Source organism: Branchiostoma floridae, chromosome 11 (genome assembly GCF_000003815.2).
Source record: "Branchiostoma floridae strain S238N-H82 chromosome 11, Bfl_VNyyK, whole genome shotgun sequence".
NCBI classification, from domain to species: Eukaryota; Metazoa; Chordata; class Leptocardii; order Amphioxiformes; family Branchiostomatidae; genus Branchiostoma; species Branchiostoma floridae.
Window position 1 is genome coordinate 8,989,265 of NC_049989.1, and position 25,937 is coordinate 9,015,201.

At 39.6% G+C, this 25,937-nt stretch overlaps 2 protein-coding genes and 1 long non-coding RNA gene across 5 annotated transcripts in view; 2 read left to right on the top strand and 1 right to left on the bottom strand.

Moving 5' to 3' along the window:
- Positions 1-267: 267 nt before the first annotated feature.
- Positions 268-24,677, top strand: LOC118426739. 2 transcript variants are annotated; one of them, XR_004832451.1, is made up of 3 exons: positions 268-472; positions 727-904; positions 24,020-24,677. It is a non-coding gene; the product is annotated as an uncharacterized LOC118426739 (long non-coding RNA). The 2 variants fall into 2 exon arrangements; XR_004832450.1 differs by lacking the exon at positions 24,020-24,677 and adding an exon at positions 1,146-2,484.
- LOC118426738 (cell wall protein DAN4-like) lies at positions 9,718-14,346 on the bottom strand. Its single transcript, XM_035836291.1, has 5 exons — positions 14,127-14,346; positions 12,422-13,150; positions 11,817-11,936; positions 11,303-11,402; positions 9,718-10,798 (listed from the first exon to the last, which is right to left on the bottom strand). The coding sequence occupies exons 1-5, from the start codon at positions 14,173-14,175 to the stop codon at positions 10,411-10,413; spliced, it is 1,386 nt and encodes a 461-aa protein (XP_035692184.1). The 5' UTR covers positions 14,176-14,346; the 3' UTR covers positions 9,718-10,410.
- Positions 24,678-24,719: 42 nt separating the features above from the next.
- The window catches only part of LOC118425288 (synaptotagmin-6-like), a 33,245-nt gene continuing 32,027 nt past the window's right edge, over positions 24,720-25,937 (top strand). For both annotated transcript variants that reach the window (XM_035834092.1, XM_035834093.1), the window contains exon 1: positions 24,720-24,935. In XM_035834092.1, coding sequence (XP_035689985.1) covers positions 24,850-24,935 — 86 coding nt within the window. In that variant the 5' untranslated portion in view covers positions 24,720-24,849. The remainder of the gene's footprint in view (positions 24,936-25,937) is intronic.

Genomic DNA, 25,937 nt, shown 5'->3' on the forward strand with positions numbered 1-25,937 from the left:
GAGTTTCAATGGAGGGACAAACCAAAATTCATTAGCAATAATCCTATTGCTCTAATCTAACCTACTTTTCACTGCATGCGGTAGGCGAATCATATTAGTCAGGCCATTTCATGTTGTACAGTTTGTCAATGTTGAAAAAGTCGACCTTGTATTCGTAACTTAAAGTTTAATGTCCCCATAAAAGAAATGGTTTGTTCTAATCATTTTATCGTAGACTTCAATCATAATCATCACCACTTGCGTTTCACCTGACCGACCCAAACTCGAATCAGCTGGGTGAAGACAATGCCCGCCACCCGAATCCGACATACAAGCCACCCACCACAAACTCGAGTCAGGAATCCTGAGTTGCTTGTATCATGCACAGTCAGTACAGTATCATACTTTGTCTAGTCTGGAAGAGTACAAGGGTGGGACCAACTTAGCCATGCGACCTGAGCACTCTCTCGTGCGTATTAGCAAGTCTTGCAAGGTAAATTTTCATGGACGTTTTCTCATTATTCTGTTCGCTTGCTATCCGTTGTAAACAAGCAAAAAGAATGAGTCAGTGGCAACTACATAAAAGATGGTGGTACCCATCCTAGGCATGGAACCAAACAAAGTCCAAGGCTTATTTTCAGCTGCAGTACCGTAAGCAACTGCAACCCCTGGTCGTGTGCTGCAATTAATTTTGTTATCTCAGATAACCAATCATACAAGACCAATGACACCAGGTGAATTTTCTAGACTAGACCAATGGTAGACCAGCCCCTGTGGTTACCTGTCTGACGCCCCAAGTGTCGCGTCTAGTCTGCCAGCCGTCTGAGGTGACAGACTCACCTCGCGACTCCCCCTGCAGTATCAAACGACATCACGGCCGAGTTCTTTGTACTTTTGATAAGCCGGATCTTACCCAAGACTACAGGTTAGTAGGGTCGTTTTTCACACAGTGCTTTTATGGATTTTATGCATGTTATCATTGGTCCAACGTAATAGAAATAATCGGTAACGTTAACGTTGAATTCTTGTACGACCATTGGAGGATACAAAAACGCAAACCTATCGGCACTTACATGTAAGGCCTCCTTAAGTTTGTGCAATTTTTTTACAACAAAGCAAGACGACTGTCTCGACTTAATTGGTATAATTCGCTTTGTTGCTTCTAGGATCTTATTGGTGCCATCAAGCCCGGATCAACTGCAGCTGCAATGTTCATGATAAATTCGAATAAATGGTACCCAGGCTACGATCAAAGCAGATTCTTCAACAAATAAACTAAACTAGTAAGACATGGCCTACTTTCGTAAAATCAAGTCGATAGATATCTTCTCTTGAGGGTGGATGATATTGATTTTATATAACTAAGAGGCAAGATGTTACGATTAGACAAACAACATGTCATGCCATTTTGCAGAGCGGCACAATAAAATCACCTCTTCAGGTGATCTGTCATCGTCTACACCAGACACTAATAGTGACAGTGAGATCGTGTGGCGGCGCTTTGGGTTCAGGCCCAAGAGGTTCCGAGTTCGAAACCTGCCATGTTACCGATCTTGTGCCCTTGGGAAAGGCACTTTACACGACTTTCCTCACTTCACTCGGGTGAAAAATGAGTGCCTAGCTTCGGCTAGGGTCGTTCCTCGGTTAGAAGTTAAATGGAGGTTCCGGGAGAGTATCGAAAAGAGCAGGGGTCCTTCCCGGTGTGAGTAGTTCAAACATTACGGCCTGGTCTCCGGGCTGACATCTTGCAAAGGTGATAGTCACCTGTTATGTCAATCCTTCTACAAATGTGGCAAAACTGAATAAAGAAATAGACAGTCAGAAAACGTGATACCGAGAATATGTGTCCAGAATGCTGTACGGTGTCATGTTACAAAATCTGGTGATAACTGTTATGCTTCGTTTCTCTTATCCATTGCTTATATCATGTCATAATAAAGTATTCTCCCTAGCAGCTACGATGTAGCAGCTTTGGAAGATCTGGAATACGGTCTGATTCCAGGTCCAGAAAGTTGGAAACGTTGTAACTTATATCCTACATTGATTGTTTTCCTCGATATATCTAAAATACAGCAGAATAAGTATGACTATGCCCTTATTACAATTCCCTTGGGATAGATATTCATTTAAATGACATGCAGTAAAAGTACAGGAACATCCGTAATGTCTTTTTTCAATTGTAGATGCGATCAAATATAATGGTTTTATATACCATAGTAATTACAAGGCATATAAATAGCGTAGCTAGCCTTTACGAGCGAGACCTGAATAAGTCCACTTATGAGAAAAATTATAGAGGGATGTGGGTAAAAATGGCTGCAGTTTCCTCTATGTACAGGCGACAATTTCTAATTAAGGTTAACACTTTTGTACCATTTGCGGTCAATAATGCGCGGCCCCGGCACATCTGACATAGTTTACACATGGTGATTTCTGGACGTAAATTTACTCTCTTGGGATTCTAAAAAGCTTGTACGTTTCTTGTGATTGAGTTGGTCATTAGATTTGTCTGACTGTACAATTTTTGAAAAGCAATGAAAATGGCACCGATGTGGTTATGTTAACACGGGCTTATTAGCAATATCAATACGGTGCATCAATGAAATTATCTACGTCAATATGAACAGGGACTTCATTAAGGAACGGGATAATGAAATAAGCGCACAAATTGATAACTCATGCCTAATAACAAATTTTATGGCATAGATTTTTGTTCTATGTTGTTTGGTTCCTTACTTCTTTTGCGGTAGAATTGTGCATTTTTGCCGAGACTTTGGATAAAGGAATTGTTTTTAGTTTTACATAGTTTCTGATGAATAGTATTATTGAAATATTTTCATTTCACAATAAATCATGCGATAGAGAGCAATTATTGCGTGGCCCTGCAATAATTCCTGAACGTTAGATTTATGGCCTATTCAATTGAACGCTTAAAGTTAAGCGATTTATGTGGGCATTTGTGGCCATCGGAGTGGTCTTTTATGATGATTTTATCGGGCAAATCGCCGGTTTTTTGTCATGATGCAAAATATCAGGCCATTCATTAATTTACGAATGAGAATAGCCTGAGGATAACTACGAGCAATCCATAGCGAGGTTATTGACCTTATACAGTGGACAACGTCGTTTCTACTGCTAATCGAGCCTTTAGATTTGTATTTGCATCTGTTACTAGTGTTTGTAGTGTTTATTGTGTTTATTTACGTATACGCTTCAGTCTTGTTTTATAGGCTAGTCTTTTATGCTTCAGAATTATATATAGACATACGACATGCAGATGACAAGGTTAAAAGAAAATTACATAATCATAACCCTAAGTATATAGACAATAAACTATGTAACTTACTTTTGAATAGATAGTGGATTGCCTTTTTAAAGTTTTGATGTTGTAGGCATGCATATGGCATGGTAGAGGAAGGTTCCCTTTTTGATATTTGTTTTGAGTTACTTGCTATACAGACGTGTAGCACTGCTTGTGTAAGAACTAAGTTTATTTAGCTTGCTTTTCGTATTTCTGAATTTTCTGCTATTATTTGATCCGCATTTTCTTAATTCTTTTCTGTTGGTAACTAGATTAAAGGATGTAATTGGTCATCCTTGTACCTAACCGACACAATATGCTTATCCAACTAGATTGATTGATTTATTAATTCATGTTATAGCTTTACAAGAACCACGTATAGTGCCATTCATAACATACCTAATGGGTAGAATCTATTTTCCCAACGGACATTATTAACTACTGAGAATATCAATATTGATCAAGATTTAAGTCCTGGAAGACACGTCTATGAAGTAACATAAACTAGTGTGCCAATTATTTCAATATCACACCATGCTTGCAATTAAAGAAGATTCATCATGTATATGTCGGATGGAAAATGTCATGTCTCTTGTTAGCGGTTGACCCAAATTAATCTGGGATCGGTAAGGTTTTTTTTGGGTCGGTTGGGTATATCTTTTTTAGCCAAACAATAGCTAATGCCAAAAAGCAATTACTCAAGCAGCTGGATATGGTTTCGGAAACGGTCAGACGTTTTAGATAGCATCCACTATCTTTCGTCAGTGACACTGAAGTGATCTGGGAGAAACTGGTCCTTTATGCCCTATGAATGCAAAAGAGCTGAAGCTAAATCATATCCATTTGTTGAGTAACTGCTTTTTTGGCGTATGTCCGACCTTCATCGACAAACAATAGTTCTCTTGTCATTTTCCCTCGAGTGGACTGAGAAAATTTACGTAGTGCTTTTGTAAAACGCATAAAATCAAAGCCTACTGATCATTTGAACTGAAGCCATGAAGCTCTGAGTCAACCAGCAAGACTGATTCTATCTATCATCTAGTATAAATCGTTAACATGTCTGAGCCCAAACCATGTGCAGAAGTAGCTTATTAGATGCCATTTAGAACCACCGAAATCGAGGACGTGACAAGATCTTGTATATCGATTTTGCTACGGGGACATATTACCATAATACCGGTGATTTATCGAATTTGGCAGAGCATTATATAAAATGCTGTCAACATTAGAAGTACAGTATCATATTTCTATTCTAGTATTCTTTCTCATCTATCCTACCATAATCCTTTCACCCCTGCTCCCTAGAGCCATGCTCTTCCTAAAGATGCGTATATCCATGCACATGCCTAGATTTTACAACCTAGTAACTTACATTTAGAAGTCTAGAGAATGAATCATTTTCAAGAGGGTGGGGATCGTGAAGTATAAAATTGACATAAGTTGGTAAAGAGATGCACCAATGAAAATAGGTCAGGTATGTAAAATCTCATAAGGTGATAGTGTTGAGAAATGAGAAACTAGTCACAAATCAAACTTACGGACGATTCCTTTTCGCGCAGTGACGCGAAGGTCACTGGCCGTGTTTCCACCTAAATGGCCTTTTGAGCTCGCGGACTCGTCGGCTCTACTATTGTCGCTGTGTGATGCTAGCTTTGACAGGAACGTTTTTTCTAAAGCACTGAAGATTACGGTGGTGGTACATTTTTCGTCATGCCAGTGAGTCTACATAGCAATCTCCGAAAAGATTATCTTAAAAGTATGACTGAGTGGTAGCAATGGAATGATCGCCCAAAAGAAGATCCCTTGCCGCCTTTACAAACTTTGAGCGATATCCATGACGTCAGTAAGATATCAAAGAATGGAGGCCTATCCATCATACCAAACTCTTTTGAACTGTGCACCGTTTCAATCCGCTGATATTGGGAGAAATCAGAGCAACATGTCGTATGATAACTACAGAGAATAATGGACGCTGGGGTTGGCTACAGTCATTACTTATTACGTTGATCCTCAAGCTGATTCCCGAAGCTCCCCTTAACTCTAAGTGGTCCCGCCCTCGGCGATTCTGTGATGCGTTTCTTCCAAATTTACTGTGTGGCTCAGTCGATAGCGCAGCTGTGTTGGAAGCAGACGAAGTTATCGATAGCTGACTGCTCTATTACTCAGTCCCATCAGCTGAAGAAGACCACACAAGCATTGTTGAGGACATCAGAGACAATTCTTCATTTACTCTTTCAGATCATGAACGACAGGTAAGTTCCAACAATATTCATTGCAAGACAGTCGTGCGATCGTAACGTGATAAGGACATTCTGGGAATAGTCGAACTGGGAGAAGACTGTAAGATCCTTGTCGGTGGTTGGTGGTTCCACTCGCCAAAATCGTCACTGTCAGAGAATCATCCTTGTTATAGCAAGATTTTCATGTCGAATGTTGCGTTTTTCTGAATCACCATTTGTAAGAAGCAATGGGTACCGTTTTGGTTTGATGTTTCTTGCAAGCGACCGTTTTGAAATCAAGTAAATGAACGTGATGTAGGATATAGACGTACTCTATGCAATATGGTTGTGTCTAGTGTTAGTACCAACAGCCTTGTAGACGTCGAGATTTAGAGGATAATTTATGGCTTCTTCCTTCAGAACGCATAGTTTTCAATTTCAGCCAACCGTCTAAGCGAATCAACCCAGAAACCACAATTCCGTATATATAGATGTGCTCCAAGGTTTTGGGTGTGCCCTGCCCGATCTTGGCTTTAGGCTTTATGATCCTTTAATACATTTCTTGAGGGTTGGGGCCGTAGTATTTTAACATTATTTGCCTGGCCTATGCTGCATTTGCAAAGGTACGTAACATAAAGTGCTCTCTTTATGTACTCAATCCAACAAGTGGTACCACAAAGAACGGCCATTCAGCAATCGAAGATTCTGCAGCTCCTTCTGTTTCACATTTTGTGCCCGCATCTCGACCGCCGTGTTGATCTAGAAAATGTATTGATGCTCGTGTATACATGTAAGTGATCGCAAGCCTGCAGTTCTTGATTAGATTTGCGTTTCGCTTTGCGTAAATCGTCTGCCCTAATGATCTTACTGGTAGGCAGATGTTCCGGAAGTACATTGTCTAGAAAATACAAGTGTAACATTACGTACTTAGTGTAAGTACATCTCATTTGTTCTGGTGTCTTTGCGCAACCACTTAAAGCTGCCGACTGAAACAAGACACATTGCATTCATTACTTTCAGTCAGAACTAGCTGTAAGGAAGATTGATATGTTTTCCTCTGTTATATAGCGATCACATGCATCAATGTCGCAACAATGAATGGGGTAGCGTTACAGCTATGTTTTCTAGCCGTGTAACATATGACGACTTTCCACAAAAATGACCTCAAGCTTTGCTCTTTATTGCGTTTGCCAAGAAGGCTTTTTCTAACGGTTTAACGTTTATAATGTTGTTCTTGTTTATTGAACAACTCAACCACGCCAGAGATGATTTTTTAAACGAAAATTGGCACGTAGTTAAGTCTCTAAGGTTTTGACTTATCAACGGAATGACTGGACTATGCCTCCGGCTTTCATCGACACTTCAGAAGAATCCATTTTGTATTTCTTGTTCTAGACATGTTTTCTCTCTCACACTCTCACATGGCAGGGCGTTGTCGACATGTTATGGTCACAATTTTAGTGTTACGTCTTTTGCTAATGAAAAAGTACCATAAATTTCGGATCTCTAGACACTTCCCCAGGAACTACAGTGATGTTTTAGGTTTATTTCCCCGTGTCATTTTGCAATTCTACGGTACAGTTTATCATTTTATGCTTATTGCTCGGTTGAAAATCTGCACTGATAGAACTAACATGAAAGAGTGTTTAAGTGTGGTTTTCGTCAAGTTTTAGCACATGTTAGATTACATAAGCAGTATACCTGTAGTGTTATTCATCACGTTTTAGCACATATTAGATTACATAAGCAGTATACATGTAGTGTTATAGCAGCTTGATTCCTCAGGTTGATGAAACCGGAAAACCCGGGCAGGCCTAGGGGAAACATGTTGTGGTTCCCGTTGCATTATCGGCCCTAGAAAAAACCTACCAAAACTTTTTTAGTTGGCCGCTGGCAAAAGATTGAAATTCGAAACAGGCTTCTTGTACAGCACAATGTAAGCGCAAGACACGGAAATAAAATGAAGTCCGTTCGTTCGTTCACTCATTCATTCATTAACAGATTCGAGCTTTGAACTTTTGATGTAATAATGCGCAGTAAACATTGTACTACTACGTTCATTTTATTATTTTGACCAACCAATGTATATGTATACCTGTATGATCACGATATGATGTTATACATAACAGTGTCTGATACATTTTAGTTTAAGATAAAGAAAATGTAACTGTAGGATCACTTTGACCAAAATCTTTTAAAAAAATAGAAAAACAAGAGAATCTGTACCAACCGGCCCCGATTTTTTTAAAGACTGTAATCGGAAAAAACGACATTTTTTTCCAAGTAGTACCTAAAAGCATTATCACGATAACAGCTCTATAATGCTTAAGGAAACGAAAACGTGTATGATGCTATACAGAGAATATAATACATAGAATACAATATAATTGCAGATATCACAGAGATCGTCACACATATAAGGACAAATACGTTAGCCACTGATGTTTTCTTACAGTAGGAGTTTGATCAAGCTACGACATGGTTGGCCCTGGAAATGCTAGATTGAACAGTTTCGTATATAATGTTCATCATACAGACGTATATAGCGATAACGTGGTTCGGTTCTGATTAGTTGTACCTGTTGCAAGATGTGATAAAGTCGGTTCTCCTTATTACCAAGCTTGATATAATATTTACATAACTTCTTTGTTCATAATCGATCAATATTGGTGTATATGTAGAGGCCTTTTCCTTTTTATTGATAATCTCCGATATTGACACAATGCTAACACAATGCTTGAAGTCTTTGAAAAGCATAAACCACAGATACCCACCTTTTTTATTTTGAAATAACAATAATACATCATGCGTACTAGACTGCATTACAATATCATGGATTAATTAAAAAATGATATAAAATTTATACAATAATGGATTTTACGTCAGACACAGACGAAGCCGTCAATAATTAGATGATTAATGACCGCAATGAAACAGGCCGATTCGTGGGGAATAGGGGATTTTAATTTGTGTAACAAGAATTAGTTTGTCGTTTTCAAAGATAAGTCTAAACTTTTAACCGTTCATGTAGATTTCAATACAGTTCTCTTGAGAAACCCTGAGGTATTTTCGATTAGACGATGTACATTTTTTCAAATTCTAATTTGAAAAAAAAAAATGCATCCGGAAATCGTAAGAAGAATCTCTCTGGTGCAATCCTTCCTCCAATTTCCGCACCAGTCTTAAATTCTCAACTCTTTCCCTGCCGTTTGAAAAATTGGAAATCCGTTAACGAGTCCCCTGGCACTCCCCTATGACGTCACTAACGGTACCTTTGATGATTATTGGTCGCCTGGAATGTACGACTGTCAGATATATAACATGACCTGTGGCATCTTTGAAGAGTAGGTCGTCAACCAGTATTTATGAAATCAGGGAGCTTTCTTGATGATATCGAGATGAAACCACATTCACATAGCATTTGGGTTAAACATGTAACTTAAGCTTGAAAAAACGCTTGTCAGTGTAATATCTATATTTTTTAACAATGCGGAAATATTTACAATCGATATATCTGCCCTAAACGTATTTAGTACATGAATTACAAATGTATTTCCTGTTTTAAATGCCCCTTTATTTGGAACTATATATTATGGTTGTTATTTAATGCTTGTTGCCTTAAGTCTCTACCATTTGACAGTACAGTGCTTGGGCGAAGTTAGTTAGCTCGTAGTAGCCCGGCAGTGTATTTGCGTTACATGAACTAACGTTATTTAGACGTACGAAAGAATGATTGCATTTCTTTTTTCTCGAAAGAAACTAAATTGTTGTGGCCTGATGCTTGTACTTCTTGATATATATATACTCACTAAATCTGCGCAACCGACCACATGTACAGTAAGCTCATGGCACACACGGTATAAGTTATTATGATTTGTGAGTTTGGTTCTGGTATTAGTTGTCAATTCTGTATATGGGCTGATTTCTCTCTGGGTAAAGCAGCATATATTTGGGTTAATTGCTAAGGGCATTGTTCCCACAACACGGATCAACTTAAAGCCTGCAGAAACACTCATAACTCAAAGTATACTAACCTAATGGTACTTGACTAGTGCCTCGTCCCTCGTTGAACATACCTTTTCATCGGTCTTGTTACACTCGATGGAGACCACTTATAAATTAGTGGTCAACGATTTAAACATTGATGACCCATGGATTTGTAGATTTAATATGATAAATGATGTGAAAATTATGATTTCAGAGACAACAAGATACACACAATACTTACGAAATGCCCTTCTTTATCAGCGAAATACTTTCGTATTTATTTAATCAAGAAACAAAAAAATATTCTCAATCTTATTGTATTCTCTTTTCCATTTTCATCTTGAAACGCTGTAACTACTTTATACAATCAAATTAATTGACGATTTATCTATTAAAGAAACAAAATATTTACAATGTTACCAATAGTTCTCATACAACGACACCGTGGCCTTTGGGGTGGGATTTGCAAGTTACAAAAACACATGTCACTGCTTCTTTAACAGTGGGGACGAGTTCATCTTAGGTTGAGCGAATAATTGTTACAGACCACTTGACTCCCCACTCCCACGTTATTCAGTTTACCGCGTCCGTGAACAGGCCATGAAAGTCTAACCGACTGCAACTGAATAATTCTATTTCTGCGGAAGAATAAGAGCGGCCACTCACTCAGTCCCCAAAAGCTCCCGAAGGGAATGTGGTGCCAAGGTCTACAGTAACTGTTCTACAGTTCTGAGCGGTCACTGAGCAAATTTGCCATGGCAGGTTTCTGGTTGTCACTAGAAATCGGGATAGTCGTCATCGCGCATACGTCGTACAAAACTCTTGTGGCACTTGTTGCTGCCATAGCCTACAAGCGTACTTGAAAATTCTATATATTCATAATATTATACAAAGGTCTATGACGAATGTAATCGCGCCGTTAGTCTACTTCGTTTTGGTTAGCTCCGACAGATTTATGTATTGTGCGTTTTCCATTGTGTCGGGATTCAGCGCTTGGTAAGGTGACTCCTCGGGTATGGCGTCCGGGATGTTTTCATAGATCGTACCTCGTAGATCTTCGGGAATTGCATAGCTAGAGTCTCTAGGTGCTTGGAATCCGCCCGCGGTGTTATGATGTCTGTCGTGTCGAGCGTTTGTGCCTTCCGGCTTCTTGGACCTCACTGTAACGTCTACGTCTTGGAGATTTATTGCAGCGTAGATGTGAGAGTCTCGCGGCTTTGTAGAAGGATCATCATGCACATTGTTATACCGGTTAGCCTCTTCGGCGGCGTGTTCAGGGCTATCAACGTCTTTTCCTCTCGCCTGCGAACTCCTGTGAATGGGACAGAAATGCAAGGTTTTTAAGGACAAGTTTTTATCATCCTCTCTTGCTAAACCCGCTGCTGCTGCTTGTGTACGCATTAAACGATCCTGGCGTACCGGCGATCCGTCCTTCTTGCTGCCAGCCAATCACGTCGCTGCCAACGGCCAAGAGGCAACGCTATTGGCAGTTCACTCTCCCTCCAATGATAGGAGGGGGAGTATCTGATTGGCTAATGACTGGCCCGACTTAACGCAGCAAGAAGGACGGATTGCATGTCGGTACCCCAGGGCTGTTGCTCGATGCGTGTAACTACAAGCAGTGAGTCTGGCATGTCATGAGAAGATGGATTCTCCTAGACTCTTTAAGAATCTTCAAGTCGCTGGAAAAGAAATTATACAACTGGGCTGAGCAACTCACATTCAATTGTTAGAGGGGAAAAGTGATTCCTTGCAAAGGTTTACCTGCGAGAAGCAAGTCAAGAAACATTTTAGTTTTCGGATCTGCAATACATACCTCCTACGCTTATTGAGAAAGAACACTGCTCCTCCACCTATAACACAGAGGACTACAACAGCAGCGACGCCGACAGCGATGGGGACTACAGGAGTAGTTTCTGAAAAAAAAGTACCAAAAGGAAGTCATAATGTGTTCTGTGTATTACAAATCAAATAAATATAATCAGTCTGTTACTCTGAAAACAAGCATGTTATTATGTTTTCCACAGTTGACCATTAATATTAGCTGTAAAAGCCTTGCCATTGCTAAACTTCCTTGCCCTACGGACATGTAAATTACTAAATTCCAACGTGTGAACACATGTTAACTAGAGTATAACATTAGCACTTCTTTACTATTTTCAACACTACCTATACCCTTATTAACCTACGCATATGCATCACTATATAACAAAATATACCAAACTAGAGCCATCATTATAGAATATTTACACCAACACTTACTTACCCTTTTCAACTCAACTCAAGGCTACCGTTACTCATTTATCTAGTCACATGCATTAAGGTCTTACCTTTATCGCAGAATAGTTTTTCATCGTCTTCCCCGGGGCAGTCTGGAGTACCATCGCAAACTTGCTCGTAATTGATACATTTTGCTCCTCCTTTGCAGCGATACAGGTCCTCTAAGCACTCTAAGAGAACAGTCATTGTAAAATTAACAACTATATTAATATGATTCGAATAATGATAACTTCTGCATTGCAAATTATGGCCTACAGGCTATTTGTAAATAACAATATAAATTTAATTGATGAAACACAATGACAAAATTGGACCTGTGGTCACTCAAATTTTGATTTAAATCTACATTTTTCAGGTTTGATTCGACCTCCTTTTTCTAAAAAGTGGGTTCTATTATCTTAATTTTGGATCGAGGAGTAAGGTTTTCTTTTATTCTGTAAACGTGGAGAAATTAGAATGTATCTATGTGACTTCTTCAAATTGCTCACTTCTTTCGGAATCGTCATGGAAACAGAGTTTACAAGAATATTTGTCAACCAAGAGCCATCCTCGTTGTTGTTTTTGTCTTGCTTTATATTTATTTTTCCCAAATAACCTCAACAGGCAGCCACAGTTTAGTTCTACATATTAAGAAAAAGGAAGAGATAAACAATACCTCCATTTTCCTTTGTTCCTGAATTCAACGGCGCGGTGCTAGAAGACGGATTCTGCTGAGAACGCTTCCCTTCAGTTGCTTTGTTGCTTGTTATCACGATATTTGTCAATAGAGTTGCATAGAGGGTGGTTGCCGTGGTAGCTGTGTAACCTGTGGTAACTGTATCTTCAGATACAGTGGACGGTGTAACTGTTGATGCAGCGGTCGGTATTGTTGTTCCAGGTGCAGTGGTCGACATTGTTGTTTCAGATGTAGTGAAATGTGTTGTACGAAATGGATCTTGAGTGGTCGGTGCAGTGGTCGACATTGTTGTTTCAGATGTAGTGAAAGGTGTTGTACGAAATGGATCTCGAGTGGTCGGTATTGTTGTTCCAGGTGCAGTGGTCGACATTGTTGTTTCAGATGTAGTGAAAGGTGTTGTACGAAATGGATCTCGAGTGGTCGGTATTGTTGTTCCAGGTGTAGTGGTCGACATTGTTGTTTCAGATGTAGTGAAATGTGTTGTACGAAATGGAGCTCGAGTGGTCGGTATTGTTGTTCCAGGTGCAGTGGTCGACATTGTTGTTTCAGATGTAGTGATATGTCTTGTGCGAAATGGAGCTCGAGTGGTCGGTATTGTTGTTCCAGGTGCAGTGGTCGACATTATTGTTTCAGATGTAGTGAAACGTCTTGTGGTCAGCGCTGTTGTGGACAGTTTTGTTACTACAGTGCTTGGATTCCTGGTCGCCCCTAAAGTTAGGGGCAAGAAAACATAGGTTGCTGGGAACTCCATGACATATAAGAATGATCATATACTAGTCTTATCTTTTATGACAATATCTAAAATTCCACAGTTGGATGGATGAAAGTAAAGATGAGCCTCTGAGTAACAAAGAACATATTTGCTGTTTGATGTGAATCTATCAAAGGATATAAACATGGCAATTCTTTGTTTCAATGGAATTCGTTCCATACATATCCGCAAAAGAGAAGAAGATTTTCGTAAAAAAAAGGAAAGATTTTCTGACTGACTTTTTCTTGAATGTTACGTTATGCCTGATTTATTCTGCTGAGTTGAAACATGAGGAAGCAAACACGTTTACTGCACAGTATGAAAATAGTTTTGTCTTTGAAGGCGAAACAAATAGATATTGTCTGACTTCTAAACTTTCTGATTCGCTACATTTCTATCAAAGATACTTATTACTCTTTTACTCTTTACTCTTTAACAACATTATCATGTCAATTGTTTCCTTCATCATTGTACCACACGTGTATTTTGAATGAAGAAGTGGGGAGGGGGGCGGAATGATGACGTAGCCAGGTAATTGATTGTGATTAACGTTTTTCACCGTTCTGTCGTTTCCTTGTCGAAGAGATCTTAACCAGTGTGTTATATATTCTATGTTACGAGTGAGTTTGAGTTATATCTCAATCAATTCTATCTAGTTGGTCGGGGCAACGTTGTATGGTATAAAATAAATTCCAATCAAATATGAGTAGAATAGGAATATAGCATGTTTACAAGCATTTGCATAATACAACAACATTCAAACGTGACCACAAACAAAGCTTAACCTTTTTACTGTGTATCCGCAATTCTTGTACACGATAATGTACGCTTCTAATAATTTTGTCGATATCATAATATGCCTATTTTTCTGGCTTTTCAAAAACGAATACTAGTAGTAGATGATCAGATACAGCTTATCGAGATGATACTGACCTGTCTCCAAAGTGTAGAAACACACACAAACCATAATCAGGAACCGCATTTTCAGTAGTAGTTGTTGTCTATGAACTTGTCCACTTCTTGCCAACACTGAATATTTTGTCCAGAGACCTTTGTCTAAACGTCCTCCGCGTATGGCTTATCGGAAAAAAACTTCCCTCTATTGGCTCTAACACTTCCCGAACTTGTGAACAGCGTTATCTGCGATCTAATAACACAGCACTACTGGTCGAGCCAGTCTGATCATTATTTGCCTTGGATGAAAGCGTACCAAATTATCCTTAGTACATGGGCTATGCAAATACACTTCTTCTTTTTTCAAAGGGTGTACGAAATTTGCGTGTACGTTTGTGTGTCAGCTGACATGACTTGTTGTTCATGCTTTTTCGTGCACACATCCATCGGTATTGTTGTGTGAGTTCTCTTTAAAATAGTTACGTACACACATATACACGTATGTGGAGAGCAGTGCGTCAAGAACAACACACTAAGGCCAGATGTCAGAGGTCATGTTAGTTCATTTAAGGCCGCAGAACACAGTATTTTTGCGAGTCAATGACGTAGGGGAAAAAGTAGTGAGGCCAAAATCTAGAAGCATCTGTAAATAATGCAACGTGAAAGACAGTCAGCAGGGCATGAACTTTGCTATATGGTAATGTAGTGAGTCGAATTTTAGTAGATATGCCCAACCGGTGTATATGTTAACAATGCGCGTGACCTTTACAGCTGACTGCCTCGGTGAGTCGGCTGCAGTTCCGCAAGGCCCCGCACGACCCTATTTGAAAGGGGACATGAAAATCTTTTACTTGGTTTTCAGTGTTATTTTGTAGATTACACCGTGCTTTAAAACTGCACCTTACTATATATATTAACTTTATCCGCGTCGATGTCAGTCACCTTAATTATACATTGTAGAAATCTCCATAGGCTGATAATAGCTGTGTTCTGCTTGTGACACGTGTAAGGGGAAATTCAAATAGCAACTCAAGAAAACTGGACATATCTAATGGCGAATAAAGTAAATGTGTCAGTCTTCAGGTTAGCCCCCTCCCTACAAACAACAATGGCTGCATGTGTGCCAATTGCGATCATATCTGCGCAACCACACAATAAATGATAGTTTAAGTGTTATAAGGTCCTCATATCTGACTAGAAACAGTTTACTATCAGCTTTTGCCTACACACCGGCTTCCCTGTGATTAATGTGTTAGCTCTGCAGATGGGCCGTAGCGCCACTTAGGAGTCAGCGGATTTACCAGGTAATGACAGACAGAGTTGTGGCATTTTCACAAGTCTCTTGCGGCGTTGCACAGAATGTCATTTTTCGGTCCACACGGTCTTTTCTAAAACATTGCAGTGACGCACAGGTGCAGGCGACAAGAGAGTGAAGCAGTTCTTGTGAGAGGTTAGCATAATAATTTGATCCTCATTTTTTCCCTGTGGCCGTAATAAGGCATATAAGTGGTTACATATAAACAGGTGTAATGTCTGCACTGTAAGGGCAGCTAAGTCTAAGACATATACTGAACTTCATCACGCTTTACTGGAAAAGTCGCTTCACCATGTCATGCCAAGGTATATATTTTGTTAAGCAATAGAAGTACATTATGCTGTATCGTATCGCATGTTGTGTCTTAGACCATGTTACAAAGTAAGACTTTCCACTAAACTATGTTAAATGTATTATCATTGTTATATACATGTATCTGGTAACTGTTCCGGTGGTTTATAAGGATGTATTGTCCACCGTTGCTATTTATAGCGTCTAGACCGGAGCAACATTGACGCCATTGTCCCTTGGTCACGATGTTTGGTTTAGGAGGAGATCTGGGTCGTTTGTAGTCGTCACGAGCGAACAAGGCCGTTCCCAAAGCCCTGTGCGTGCGTGTGAAGGCGGAGTTGAGTGTGGACCCCCCTCACTCTCGAGACAGAGCTTCCCTGTCAGGATTTAGAAGGTAAGAAAAGAATGTGTCTTGGAATAGCAAGGATTCGGAGACTGAAGACTGCAAGCCAGAGGGATGTAGAAGTACCTAAAAGAGCCATGCTTATGCGTTATGCTATGCTGCCTTCTGACTGATTTTCCTGGAAGAGCTATATATATATACTATTGTTTAAAATTACAACCCGTTACAACCTATATAGTTTTCGTTGATCTCGTCACAGACTACGCTAGAAGTTTGCTGTGTTGCGCTGGCCATGATATGGGGTACTATGCTGTCTTTTCCATGGTTGACATATTTAAAATAAAAATATATGGGGTTGTGAATTACATGTTCAAGGCGGGGAAGTATTTGCCTTTGATACACTTTACTGACTGTGCGTGACCACTTGACTGCCAAGCATGACTTATCAATGTCCAAAATGCAAAAGAAGATTTACATAACACAAAGTAGTGCTGGGCAACAAGTACAACCGCTGCTTCTTACAAAAAATTACGGAACGAACGCAGCGGTATGTTTGGTATGCTCATATATGTATGTTTGTATATACATATATACATACATGCATATATGTATATGGGTGTGGGGGTGCATGTCTGTGTGTCCGCGTGCGTTTGTGCATATGTTAGTCTAAGAGGCTCATACACAGAGAGAAGTAGACAGAGAGGTGATTCAGCAGAAATAGATGGTATGCATTGACACATAGCTGTCGTGCGCACTATCGCTTCTATCAAAGAGTTAACATCTATTCTTTTCGGCAGTTACACAGAAAGAGACCTCGTAGCAACTTCTTTTCATCATGTCTTATAATCTAGTTTGCTAGGTCACTGACCTCGTAGTGTCTTCAGATTGGCCCTAAATCAATGAAGAATCTAAATTGGACATGTCAGCTGTGGCGAGAACGACGTTTTGAGGACAAACACATCTTCATTATTCACTTCTTTGGGGACGTACGAAAATAGGTTAAGAATCCCAGTGCTTGGGCTAAAGTTTTAATGGAACTGTCTGACTACAACAAGAGAGAAAATTGAGGCGAAACTTTGTGACCTTTCAGTCCGGGCCCATCTCGGAGAGGTGTGATGTAGTACCATGTTACTCTCGGAGCAATTATAAAAGTCTCAGCGAAGCTAAACTCTTGGGAAAACGGTGCCGTCGTAACGACGATTGAATGATCCAGAAGCCAGCTTTTCTAGTAAATAGTCATACTCCAAATGGGACATGTTTGCGGGGATTTTACTTCAGGATAGGGAGAAAATGGAGTACTCGCGGCGGTTTTAATTTCCCATTTTAGAGTACATTTTATTGTATGACTATTTACTAGAAAGGCGGGTTCTTGTTTATTTGAAATCTGTTTCAACGGCACCGTCTAGCTTTGTTGACACTACCATTGGGTTTACTCTAAAAGGGGAAATGTACGCGATGTGCGTGAAAAACGCGAACATAAAACTTTAGCGATTATCTACCCCTTTGTTTGGTTCTTTTGTTTATTAATTTTTATCAGAGGAAAATATCGCATACATTTTTTTCTCGATGTGTCATGTTCTCAGTTCCTCTCAATGTACAATGGGAGAATGCCCCCCCCCCAAAAAAATATTAACATCAAATTAAGTTAAAGATACGAGTATGTTTTACCATATATTTCAAGGCATCCGGAATTTTCAAACTGTGAAAAGACAACGGGCTTACTATAAAGCTGTAAAACTGTAACGTATCCCACATTTTTCTCAACAATTGTCCTTACAAAATAAATCAATATTTCTAGGCAACGCCCTCTTAAGTCGTAAAGAGTACGGGTACAAGATAGACAAGAGGATCCTTATCTAAACTTAAATAGCTTTCAGGAAAACAGTTACTTTATTTTAGCCATAAAGTTGTCTTGTCTTGCGAGCTTTTAAGTGCAAAGTTTTGAACATACCGATAGAAACAAAAGCAACCGAGTAAGCTAGAATTAATGGGTACTGCTTTGGGCGTTCAGCACACACGAGTCGGATAAGATCCTCTTGCAGACAAAAGGAAGTCAGACATGACCAAGTCGGGACCGGGAGAGCTCAAGAATCGAACTAAGTCGCCGGGTTGAAAGCCTAATGTACCGGTCTCTGTGCCAAAACAGCCAAATTCAATTATTTTCAGTGGAATATGATGGATAGCGTAGATATTGCAAATCCTTTGTTAAGCCTTGCTTGAGGTTGCAGGGTTCATTGTGGGGTGTACCTTCACGTTATATTTCATTTTACATATGCCAATGATAAGTTTCATCATACAAACTTGGCACAGCTACAATAGGTTTTAAACCTAACATGTGTGACAAAATTGCTTTTCTCTTCGTCTATAGGAAATTAGATTACAAAAACCTTTAATGAACAAAAATCGGAATGGGTTTAAACCTAACATGTGTGACAAAATTGCCTTACTCTTTGTCTATAGGAATTTAGGTTACAAAAACCTTTAATGAACAGAAATCGTATTCCGGACCCTAATGCACACTCTGAGTTCAACTCACACACTATTAGTTGAGGAGTGAAAATCAAATGTAGTATAGAGATAAGTTAAATTTCGACACCCTGCCATAAATGGGAGCTGGCTTTATTAAAGCACTCTCGTACATCTGGTGGGAATGTACACTTTACATCAATTTTGTTCTCTTGATGTATTTTGACATCTTATATCCTGTACGAGTACCACTAGTATGGGTATCAAACTTTAATGAAAACAAAGATGACAGAAAAGGGTAAGTGAAAAATATGTTGTTGACAGCACCGTAGTTATATAGGTTCAGAATAAATGAAATAATAGTAAATGTCAGTGTAAATAAATCCGTTTTCACTATAGTGGTACTCAAGAATAAAAAATCGAAGGGCGTGGGGATACAATGGAGAGAAATGGCTGTCTACGCTCTACGTGTAAATGTAAACTTCATAAAACTTACTCATTCGAATATTCCTTGTCAGATAACTGATCTCCTTTTTCCAATGTGGAAATCATAGTGTAATACTGCATTACGAAGAAAGGCTGCTATTATATTGCAAATGCTCGTGGAATGTGTTACACATGTAGGTACTAAGAAATGTTCCCGTGGACACAGCTTTAATTATAACACATATCCACAAAAGTTGAGAGTGATATATTTGATATTTTGTTTTCAAGGCCAGCTACACCGAACACGCTCGTCGGTAGCGTAGCTCTAGGTTATAAGGACTTAAAGAAATAGATCCTTACGAAAGCAGGTCTGCAATATTGGTGTAAGATGGCCCGTGAGAGACATGTAGGGGATTTTGACGAATCCGTATGGATTGGAATCTTTGATTTATAACCATGATCTACATGAGTGTAATGTTCAGCTAGGTTTTACGCGTAACGTTTCCCCTGTAGCGAGATACTCTGCTTCTCTTTCTTGGCGCTATACCCATCTGATGTCTACCTTGAAAATCGGAGGGAAGGGGGTATACGCGCTATTGTGTGTGTGTTTGTGCATGTGTGTGTGTGTGTGTGTGTGTGTGTGTGTGTGCGTGTGTGTGTGTGCACTTGTGTGTTTGTGTTTCCGCTTATTTGAGGCCAACTTCTGAATGATCGAATGAATTGTGTATTTGAGCAGGTATTCAGTAGAACTTCAGGTTTTTGTATCTTTTGGCCTGGAAAATGCTATGCTCTTGATTTTATGGGGGGTCTATAGATATTTATGTCAGGAAGAAGTGTAGGTTTGTGCCTCCTATCAGCTCGCCCTTTCTTAACGCTGTACATCACTGAAAATAGCGGAGACCGTTTATTCAAAAGCATTCTCTGGTGCTTGACTCATTGATTCAGCAAACGTTATCATCAACACCACACTATATACCCCAGTACCAACTCCAATCCCCTCTTAGTTCCTCTTCCTTACCTTAACACGCCGCATTAAGTATAATCTGTGCACATTGGATGTTCCGCCACACAAATGTCATTCAAGTTGGCATTCATTATGACACCCATATGGACTATATGCTACCGAGCTGTAAATATCACGCCGTTAAGCCCAATAACTATGATTGGTAAAGTTTGGGGCAGATTTTTCTTTCATTTATCTCTGGTGGCAACGGTTCAACCGCAGTCACCTCCCAAAGCACACACGGATGAAAACAATGACTGCATGCAAATCGATGCATTGATATCATTCATGAAAAAACGTAGGTGATTTTTAAGTAGTCACATAGCTTTCTAGAGGCTCTCGTAGGGACAGTAGGTTCTTATATATATCCACTATGTCTAGGGCACAGTATTGGAAGGTGGAGCAGGGCACAGTATTGGAAGGTGGAGCAGGGCACAGTATTGGAAGGTGGAGCAGGGCACAGTATTGGAAGGTGGAGCAGGGCACAGTATTGGAAGGTGGAGCAGGGCACAGTATTGGAAGGTGGAGCAGGGCACAGTATTGGAAGGTGGAGCAGGGCACAGTATTGGAAGGTGGAGCAGGGCACAGTATTGGAAGGTGGGCAGGGCACAGTTATGGAAAGTGCCTATGCGGAGAGAGGAAAGTCGTGCCGACAAGGAACACATTGTCTAGCCAGAAACAGCCGGGATCGAACCCATGACCTCTAGATCCCGTACCCACTACGTTTTCATCATTGATATGGTGTCTTTAATGGGTGTCAGTTATTGATCATTGACCCTTAATCAATTTCAATCCCAGTGAACCATAACACAACAGGCCCTGTGGGTGGGTGGGGGGGGGGTGGTAAGTTTGCACCATCAGTTTATGCCTGGATACAACGAAATTTCCTTTAAAAATGTTTTTGGATTTGTGGGCTGTTATTCACTGACGCGTGTATTGAGAGGTGTAGTCTATCTCTCTTTTTATCACCTTCCAACACCCAACTGAAGTCAGATACTCATTTTCACTTGTTTAAAGAGAGAGATGCCGTATAAAGTGCTTTTTCCTAAAGAAAACAACTGCTAGTCATCAGTAACGTGGGGACAAATACCGTCTGCGCTGACTCGGCAGGTGCCCCAATCGATTTGTTACTAGACGTTAAGTCGGATGTGTTTCTTGGCCTTCACTGACCGTGTATTTGTGATGACGGTGCCAATAAGTCGCCTTGGGCTGATGATTTATCATTCGGCCTTGCGTTGTCGCGCTCGATTCTAGACTTAATCCCTTCGCCTTAGCTCGGACAAACTTGCAATATGAAAAGTATTACAGTTAAACCTGGACTCAACCAACCACCTCTTAAGGGACCAACTTTACTTTTATTGAGATCCAGAATAAGCTGAGGAAAGGGTTGCTCAGAACAGGGTAGAACTGAAAAATTAACGGGACTCCGTAAATAACTTCATCAGGTGGGTAAATATACTAAATTAGTAGTAAGGTTCTTGAAACACAACCAAAGTAGTTTTTACTTTCAAGTGCTGCAGCACCACCTACATAGGCTATAAGTAGCAGTGAGAAGTAGATCCAGCCATTTTACACTGATAAAAGTGTCTGATAGACACCGAAGTGTTGGAAGTGAGTACTACTTTGGTTGTGTTCCAAGAACCTTGCTATATTAATGTACTGGGCGGCCTTAATGTGGCTTGTGTCTGGAGGTGGTTGTGCGATCAGGTGTGACTGGATATCAGTACAGGAGGGAAGTATCGGAGAAACAATTATCTTATTTCAAGGAGAGGGGGAACGGTCTGGTGTTTTCGCCCTTCATTTTGTACGTAATTCATTTTCCTTACTCAAGAGAAACTTGCTAGAGGAGCTATTTTCTTAGAAGCCAAAAACATAAAGAAGAAAAATCCTTAACAGTTCAAGCTTGTGGATAAAGGTGCCACTTTAACAACAACAAGATGATGTACTTTTATTGATACGGAATGAAGCAGGGAAATAATTTAAGAACTAGATAAAGTCTGTTCAGAGTCAGGCGTCATCCACTATCTTTCATTTTTGACTGAGAATAAGAACATCCATGTCTAGTTTTCTGATTTATTTTGTACTGCATAATACATTACCTTGTGTCATCACTTCGTCAATGAAGCAAAGAAATATTCTAATGAACTGTTCAACATATTATGTCAATTTTATATGTATATTGACCGGTTTATGTTTGTTATATACATCCTTGATATTTAATTATAAAAGAACTCTTAAAGCTATCCCTCTCAACATTTTAAATTTTTTAAAGTATATGTTGTAACACACACTTTGTTGGGACACATTGTACGCATGTTATAAAGCATTCATTAGTATAAGATATAATGCACTAGTTCAGTTATAAAATACTTCCCAGAATTTGTGGCGCTTTATTTTCCAGGAACCACCAACAGCCTTGAATCACACACATGAATGGGTTCGCTGGGAGGTTCGATATTCAATGGCTTGAAAAATAGGAACCAAGGAACCCATGAAAAGTCTCCATTTTTCTCGACACAGAATAGCACCATTATGTCATCAAAATGTCTAATACGCAATGAATGTTTAAATGATAACTTCCATGTGCATTTCATAAATTCAGAAGAAAGTCAAAGTATTCTGTTTAGTTTGGGCAGCTTTAGCAACAAGAGTTAACAGTATGCAGTAGAAATTAAATGAATTAATTATTCAATTTTGTTATCTAGTTGGTATGGGTTTCGGACGGTACAGTTGATTGGTAATATGATCAATTAGATTTTTACTGTCTGGAACTCTCTGGATCCACAAAAAAGTATTGACAGTAATGAGAGAGGATTATCCAGAGAGATTGTCTAGTTTGTCAAATTTGAGGAAATTATTCGTATTAAATGATAAAGCCATGTAAGTAAGTTGCTAAATTTAATACCACAACATCCTTTTGACAAACAACATAAAATAGGATGGAAAGAACAAAGATACTACTATAAAGTTAAATTGGCAAGCAAATACATAATGCTTACCTTCAGATGGTCTAAAGCCTAACAAACTAGGCACTGCTTCGTTTATTCTTACTCAAAAACATTCAACAGAACGTTAAATGAAATCTTAAGTTTTATTGACACAACAAAAGCACAGAGACTTTTTAAAGATCTATAACAACTACTTACCGTACATGTAGATATACACATATGAATATCTATAGACATGAATAAGTCTTAGTAGTTGTTATTATATCTTCTACATTTAGTTTGTGACTACAGATTCTTATCTTTGTGATGTTTCTACGAAGCTCAAACTGTGTACATTCGAAAGATACTTTTCTCGTCATTATCTTTACTTGTGCAGAATGAACGGAATATATAGTGAGCAGATCTCCTAGTTCTGTCCTAAGACATTTGCTACATCGTGTAAACAAACATCACAGGGAGTCGGCCACTTTCCGAGTAACCATGGTGACAGACGTCTGGGCCAGGTCATTGACCTTATTCGTTTGTAGCAGATGAAGAAGAGGAAATGGAGAAAAAAACAATATGTTTCCTTCTGTGTTGTTAAACATAACAAGAAACTTTAGCCATTTATAAGGAGGCCGGCAACAGGTGTATTTTGAGGGACTAACTAGAATAGATCTTTTGATTTCTAACTCCACAGAGTCATATAATAACTTAATGTGCAATATTTGTGGCTGGTGAGCGTTCCATTACGTCTCACTAACAGCTGGTGGTAGTTCGGTCGGCTGATGAAGTAAGACTGGCTGTAAATCTTACTTTAATACGGATAGCGTTGTCCCAGGCAGGCCATTAAGGTCACATAACAAGCTGAAAGATCTAATATATTCTACACGTGCTCTGTATGCTAATGTTTCAAACTATACATTTTCTTTTGCATCACAGTAGATATCGTTAAAATATACTATAAATGTCTTTTGTATCGTATCTTTACACTCAAGCACTTGTGACAATGATTGGAGATATCTCCAGACGTATACTACGAGATTTATCTATGTCACTCTGACTCACTCAATTTAGCATTACCGAGAAATAAAACACCATTGGGCACTGGATTATAGATACCATAGATCTTAGTTTTACTATCTCTTTATACCCCACCAGGTGTGACAGACATTGGAAGTGAAGAAAAACGCATCCCGTGAGATCTGAAGAGGGCACTCAACCGTCACCTCCAATGATTGAACCATTGAAGACAGCTTCTTTCAAGACTCTTCTGTCGACGATCGATGAGTGTCACATAGAAATTCTGACAGACAATATCATTTAGGAGGAGGTGTCTGTATAGAAAATGATTCTGCAGTCCAAACGGCGCTCAGAGGCATACTTACACGTTTTTACTGCCATTATGAGTGTCGCTTTTCATCAGTCAGAACTTATTTCTCGCGCTATTCAAATAGTCTCTTGAGGGACCCCGACATCGATACAGCGATCGAACTGAGCTATTTTAAGCCTACCCAAAGCACCACTGTGTCTATAACTCTTGGCACTTGCTGGGAATCTGTTGTTTCCAATAGGTGACTGCCGTGTGGCCGACCTGTCAACGCCAGTTCGGTACATCTCAACGGCAGGCAGAGTCGATGAGGATCAAGCTTGTTGATCATGGGGCAGGACGTCTAATGTGGAGAGGCAACTGTTGATACTATTGAGGAAGCAAGTGTACATGTGTGCTGACAGTGTTTCAATGAAGTAACTGTTGATGCTGGTGACCACCATCATAGTATCTGGACAGCACTGGACACAGTCTGTGTTAAAACTACGGTATTCATCGCCGCCGATAGCAACTTATAGATCTGAATGGTCTTCATTTGAATACAACAACAGCAACGAGAACATTGACTCAACGGTTTTAGAAGACAACGTGTGCGATTGAAAGGGACAGTATTGTCGACACTTTCATCACTTCAGGAAAAGGCAAGAACATACCAGGAACGATGAAGCATTGGCAGAGACTTCTAAACGCGCACCACAGACAGAAATCGGAACAACAGGAGGCAGCCAAAGCTGAAATCACCAAAGGGTGAGTTGATAGCATTACGTGTTACTAACCACTATAATAATGTATTTAGGCCGTCTAATAACTGAAGGGGACATATGTATGTATATTACAGAAAAAAAGATATTGACTACAAATTTTCTCTGTGTCATTGAAAAGGATGTGATTTCGCAACTGACGAAATACGGTCTTGACTTTTACAGCAAAATGTCAGTTTGATGCATTAGATTCTTATAAAATTTGAATATCCACATCCAAAGAAACGTACTTTGCGGCACACAGATGCGTGTGGTTTTACATATTCATCATCATCGTTCGGCTGCAGCGCAGGCGACTGCAAGCCTTCTCCAGTTCCGCCTATCGGCAGCGAGCTGGCGAAGCTGCCTGGGGGTGATCTGGCCGTGATGGTCTCCCATTAGCCGTTGGACGTACTGTAGATAAAATAAAATCATATTATAAAACATATTATAAAAGCAGAGACTGTCAACTTCGTTAAGGATTGTTTAGCCATAGCCGATGCTGTAGGGCTGATGTAAAAAAATGATCATTTTACGATGGTCAGTTGGCCGACTGAGGCCATGTGTCCGTACACATGTGTCCATATGCCCAATACTGTCTCCTTGTCTATCTTTGTTGGCTGCGTTTTGCTTGACCATTTCCTAGACTAGCCATGAAACATGCCTGCATGACACCGTCCACTACAGACTACTACAGGCTGTCTCCAAGTGTAACTGTTTGTAAAATTACAATCCTCCTCACACTTTCAGTGTAAAGGGCGATGCCAATCTTCACTCTGATAGTCCTTGTACCACACAGATTTGCAATCACTACAGTATTACTAGTTTAGAGGTGTGTATCGACCATTATATTTCTCTTAATTACTGAGAACTAAGCATAGAAGGCATTATGCACTATTTTGAAATTCCTTGGTTCACTGGCTTGTTGACCTCCCGAATGCAAATACTCTACACATGAACTTGGATAAAGATTATTTACAATGAGGCTTTAACACATTGATTCCCTATC

Excerpts from the sequence above, each read along its gene's own strand:
- LOC118426738 (XM_035836291.1), bottom strand. The coding sequence starts at position 14,175 with ATGCGGTTCCTGATTATGGTTTGTGTGTGTTTCTACACTTTGGAGACA. Across the intron at positions 11,937-12,421 it reads AGGAACAAAGGAAAATGGAG|AGTGCTTAGAGGACCTGTAT; the intron begins GTATTGTTTATC and ends CTGTTCTCTTAG. Across the intron at positions 11,403-11,816 it reads AAAACTATTCTGCGATAAAG|AAACTACTCCTGTAGTCCCC; the intron begins GTAAGACCTTAA and ends CTTTTTTTTCAG.